Raw genomic sequence first — 5,645 nt, forward strand, 5'->3', positions numbered from 1 at the left:
CGAGGCCGTGCAGTTCTCCAACAGCAGCTACGAGGCCGTGATCATGGAGAACATCCCCCTGGGCTCCGAGGTGCTCCGCGTCCAGGCGCGCTCCATCGACAACCTCAACCAGATCACCTACAAGTTCGACCCCAACACCAACCCCCAGGCGCTCTCCCTCTTCAAAATCAATGGGATCACGGTAAGCAGCCACAGCACGGTCCCTCCTGGCCTGTTTGGGCACTGTGAGCTTCGGGTTTGGTGGCCAGCACAGCTGTTGGTCATGCTTGGCAGGGAGTGATCACAGTCAAAGGCCAGGTGGACCGAGAGAAAGGGGATTTCTACACCTTGACGGTGGTGGCTGATGATGGAGGACCAAAGATTGACTCCACAGTGGTGAGTGGCTTCTCCCATTTTCCCTGCCATCCCCTGTCCACCTCAGACCACCTCCCTCTCCCAGGACGGCCGGTCCTAGCTGAGCTTTCTGCTCCAGCTTCCAGGGTCCAGGAGCCCTGTTTTGGGGGGAAAACCTGCTAAACCAGTTTTGAAGGAGGTAAATTTAGGGGCCTTGAAATACTCCACGGTGGTTTGTGTTTCAGAGGGTTATATTTAGCAGTTTCACAGGCAGCCAGGCAGGGGGTGATTTGCATTTCTCTGCCGGGTGCAGGGCCAGCCATGGGTGCCGATGGCTCTGCTCTCCACACAGCACCGTGCTCTTTTGTCTGAACCTCTCCCAGGGTGAGGGGCCAACCTCAGCTAGGAAAAAACAAAGGGATGCCCCAACACTGGAGCCTCCAAATCTCTGCAGAGGGGTACCCATGACCCCTGGCACTGCTGTGGTGGGATGCAGGGTTGACCCACACTTCCTCATCCCTCGCTAACTCCTCATTGTTTGTTTTCTCTGTTTCTCCCTCTGCTTTCCTCCAACAGAAGGTGAGCCTGCTGGAGACCAGAATCCCTCCCAGGGTGCACACTGAGCTGCAAGGAGGGACTGGGGTGGATGTCCCACCAACACCAGCCTCCCTGCCACCCCCAGGACATGGGGCAGCCCCCTGAGCCCCTCTGCTGCTGCCGAGCAGGATCCCTGATCCAGCTCCCTGATCCGGCACTTGGGACAGCAGCTGCCGGATCTGCCTCAGTGGCTGAATGAGCTCTCCCTGCTCCTGGCTCTCTGTTTTGAATCCAGCAGCAACAATAAGTGAATCACCCCAGGGCTCACAGCTCTCTCCCCAGCTTCCTCCCGGGATGTTGTCACATTCAGCCCGGCCGCACCTGGGAGCTTGGGGCACCCATAAATAAATCCCCGGGAACAGAGAGGCTCTTCCTCTCTCATCTCTGTGTTACCCTGCAGCACTTGGATTGCAAACTCGATGAGAGCATTTCCTCTGCCTAACTGTGGCCAAGGTAGCCAGGTCCCCTTGGAGCATCTCGTGCTCATGTACCTTTTTCCAGGAGGGAGCTCAGGTCTCCTCCACACCCAGCTTGCCCTGGCTGAGTTAAACACACTCAGCTCTGCCTTCTTTGTGCCTGTTGAGCTTTAGAGCAAATCCTGCCTGACCCTGCTGCTGTGAGCGTGGATGAAATCAATGCTAGTGAAAAGTTTAGCAGGAAAGGGTCACCCTGCAGAGCACCCAAGCTGCTCTGTGCCTGGCTATTCGGAGGATAAAAACCAGAGGGTGGGCAGGGGTCTGCCTCTGTCCATGCCCTGAGCCCCATGCCCCCTCACAGGTGACCATCACAGTCCTGGATGAGAATGACAACAGCCCCCAGTTCGACATCACCTCTGACTCGTCTGTCAGCGTGGCTGAGGACTGCGCCGTGGGCAAGAGGGTGGCCCTGGTGCTGGCCCGAGATCCAGATGCAGGCAGCAATGGCCAGGTAGGGAGGGAGACATTTGGATGATGCTCTTAGACATGTGGGGTTTTCCTGTGCAGGGCCAGGAGTTGGACTCGGTGATCCCTTCCAACTTCTCTGAAGCTGTGTGTAGTGTTTCACTAACACAGAAATCCCCCTGCCAGCACCCTCCCAACCCCTTCCCTCTGCATCCCTGTGAGAGCAAACCCTGGTCATTAATGCCAGGTTTTGGGGGCATTGTCCAGTGAGTGCCAACAGTCCAACAGCATGAAGAATATTGCCCTGTTAAGGTTTTCCTATCTATTTAATTCCTGTTCAGAGCAGGTTGAAGAACAGAATTTCTGTTTTGATTTTCCCCATAATGGGACTATCCAAAAAGCCAAGGCAGCAGGAGAGGTAAAGCATTATCCTTGGTCTGTCTGGGGCAGAGAGCTCTGTGGGACGAGTGTCAAAAGGAGCCCTGCAATCTGAAAACCAGCTGTGGCTTCTCCTGCCGTGGGGCCAGCAGCAAAGTCCTTGGCAGGCTGAGCAGGAAGCTCTCTGACATTTGTTGTTTTCATTACCCTGCAGACGAGCATTAATGAGGTCCCATCACCCTTAATAACAGAAATTGCTGGCAGCATGGGAGCTGCCAGGGGGGTTGGCCCTCTTTGCTTTGGGGTGGCTGCAATAAGCCAGCACACCTGTGGATCCCACTACGTTGGACCTTTTCAAAAGCTGGGGCGATGCTGGATTTATTTTTGTAGGCTCCCCTTCCTCCTCCTCAGCATCACCCTGCCTGCCCTGGTTTTGTTTCCCTGTGATGGTTCCAGGTGACTTTCTCTCTGGCATCGGGGAATATCGGCCGTGCCTTCGAGATCCGCACCACCAACAGCACCTACGGCGAGGTGTTTGTGGCGCGGCCGCTGGACCGGGAGCTGCTGGATCACTACACCCTGCGGGTCAGCACCAAACCACCCCCTCACCCCACGGCCTGAGCACCAAGGCTGTTTTGCTTGGAGCTGTGAGCTTCAAAACAGCACTTTTCCCCTCGGAAATCCACCCCTGGCTGCAGATCCAAGCGTCGGATGGCGGCGTTCCCCCGCGGAGGAAGGAGCACATTCTGCGGGTGAACATCCTGGATGTCAATGACAACCCCCCTGTCATCGACAGCCCCTTCGGCTACAACGTCAGCGTCAGCGAGGTGAGCACCCAGCTCCTCCCCTTGCATCCTCCCAGGGGCAGCTCTGACCATTGGGCAGGTGGGGACAGCGCAGTGTTCTTGCAAGCATCACCTTGGGTTGTTTAAGCATTAGTGGCCCTGTGCAAACCTCATCTTTGGTCATTTGATAGTTGGCATCCCCTTGCAAGCCTCACTTTGGGTCATTTAAGGGTTGGTGACCCCGTGCAAACCTCATCTTTGGCCATTTGATGGTTGATGTCCCCTTGCAAGCCTCACCTTGGGTCATTTAAAGGTTGTTGACCCCTTGCCATCCTCACCTTGGGTGATGTAAGGCTTGATGACCCCTTGAAAGCCCTCGCTGGTGATGTACGCCTCATTTTGGGCTAGGAAAAAGCTCTATGAGCAACTTAAGCCCCTGAGGCTGTAGAGACCAGCCGGAAGGAGAAGTGGCTACACACCCATGGAAATGCCACCAAAGTGACACCAGGGACGGTGCCGTGCAGAATGAGAATGGCTTTCAGGAAGCAGCTTAGCAAGGGCCAGATAATTAAGCAATAAAACACAATCAGGCATGAGAAAAGACAACTTATTTCCTGACAGTTTAATTCCTGGACTGAGGCAGGGGGGAAATCTCAATTTGGTGATGAAAAATGAAATATGAGTAATAGCCAGTGCCACTTAGCTGTGAGGAACTGCTGCTCGTGATTTATGGCTTAGCATTAAGGATATTGCCCTGTTAAGGTTTTCTTATCTATTTAATACATGTTCAGAGCAGGTTGAAGAAGAGAATTTCTGTTTTGATTTTCCCCATAATGGGACTCTCCAAAAATAATTAGCTGAGCTCTGGGTCCATTACACAGCCTTCACCTCTGCTCACACTGCGGGTTTTATGCTCTTCCAGGCTGTGCCAGACTAGATAAGACCCAATGTGCAGCTTTCTGCTGAGCTGCTGGGTGTTGGGGCAGTGAGTCTGGAGCCTCAAGCACATCAGTGCCCTCTCTATATTAGGATTACATTATTAATTAGTATTGGTATTTACCAGTATAGCAGATGGGACGTGCCTTGGCTTGTCTGGCTCTTGCTGTTTCACCCCACAGACACTTTGGGCTGGCTGGTGTGTGCTGTTTCACCCCACAGACACTTTGGGCTGGCTGGGTGCTGCTCTGGGCACTGCAGACAAGTCCAGGCCTGCAGGAGCTCTGGTGGTGCTGGGATGGAGCTTCCCCCCATACCAGGGGCTGCTCCTCAGGTTTCCCTCTGTGCAGAAGCTTTAAGGTGATGGTGAAGGAAAGGAGTCGGTTCTGATGGAGGGTTTGGATCCAGAGCTTTATTCTGGCCCACAGGCCCCTGAATGCAGCACCAGCTCCAACAGAACTCCCTGACCCCGTGGTTGCTGCTCCTTTAACCCCAGGGAGAGGGGCAGGGAAGGGGTCGGGAGCCACCAAGCAGGGACAGGAGGGGAGGTCTCAAGGGACAAAGGACACCTGGATGGCCCAATGCCCCCCAGGGGTAGAAGGCATCCTTTGAATCTGTCAATCACTCAACACCCATCTGGAATGCCAGGACTGACAGACAGTGCTGGGCAGGGGCTGGGGAAGGGAAAGGAGAGAGGACTGACACACCTGGCAGGGAATCTTCAGGGGAGGGACCCGGGGTTCTGGGGTAAACCATGAAATCACACCACAACAAATGAGGTATTCTATCTGAGACGAGGCCGGCGGGATTTAAGCCGCGTATCTCCACAGAACGTGGGCGGCGGCACGGCGGTGGCCCAGGTCCGCGCCACCGACCGCGACATCGGCCTCAACAGCGTCCTCTCCTACTACATCACCCGTGGCAACGAGGACCTGACCTTCCGCATGGACCGCGTCACTGGCGAGATCGCCACGCGGCCCTCGCCGCCCGACCGCGAGCGCCAGAGCTTCTACAGCCTCGTGGTCACCGTGGAGGACGAGGGCACCCCCTCCCTGTCGGTGAGACACCAGCACGGGCCTCTGGGGGCAGGATGGGCTGGACAGCGCTGTGGGAGCCAGCTTGGCATGGAGCGTGGGGTGTGAAAAGGCACTGGGTGTGGTGTGTGGGGACTGGAGCGAGTTTGGCGCTCAGTGTGGGGTGTAAAAGGGGAGAAAAGGCACAGGGTGTGATGTTTTGGGGACTGGAGCAAGCTTGGTACTCAGTTTGGGGTGTGAAAGGGAAGAAAAGGCACAGGACGTGGTGTTTGGGGGACTGGAGCAAGCTTGGCACTGTGTGGGGTGTAAAAGGGAAGAAAAGGCTCAGGGTGTGATGTTTTGGGAACTGGAGCGAGCTTGGCATCGAGTGTGGCACTTGAAAGGGGAGAAAAGGCACAGGGTGCAGTGTTTTGGGGACTGGAGTGAGCTTGGCATTGGGTGTGGGGTGTGAAAGGGGAGAAAAGGCACAGGGTGTGGTGTTTGAGGGACTGGAGCAAGCTTGGCATTGAGTATGGGGTGTAAAAGAAGAGAAAAGGCACAGGGTGTTGTTTGGGGGACTGGAGTGAGCTTGGCATTGGGTGTGGGGTGTGAAAGGGGAGAAAAGGCACAGGACGTGGTGTTTTGGGGACTCGGGGTCCAAACCTGCTGAGCACAGATTTGGCTTCGTCTCCTTCAATGCCTGGTCATGCAGGACCTTCCCT

General features: G+C 55.5%; 1 protein-coding gene across 1 annotated transcript in view; it reads left to right on the forward strand.

Moving 5' to 3' along the window:
- LOC102034033 (cadherin-23) overlaps window positions 1-5,645 on the forward strand; it is a 122,153-nt gene that overhangs the window by 78,990 nt on the left and 37,518 nt on the right. The window contains 7 exon segments of the mRNA XM_031063589.1: window positions 1-181; window positions 274-375; window positions 910-912; window positions 1,708-1,857; window positions 2,646-2,774; window positions 2,888-3,016; window positions 4,741-4,968. The exon segment at window positions 1-181 is cut by the window's left edge and continues 11 nt beyond it. Of these exon segments, the coding sequence (XP_030919449.1) occupies window positions 1-181; window positions 274-375; window positions 910-912; window positions 1,708-1,857; window positions 2,646-2,774; window positions 2,888-3,016; window positions 4,741-4,968 (922 nt within the window).

The sequence above is a fragment of the Geospiza fortis genome, unplaced genomic scaffold (genome assembly GCF_000277835.1).
Source record: "Geospiza fortis unplaced genomic scaffold, GeoFor_1.0 scaffold637, whole genome shotgun sequence".
Lineage (NCBI taxonomy): Eukaryota > Metazoa > Chordata > Aves > Passeriformes > Thraupidae > Geospiza > Geospiza fortis.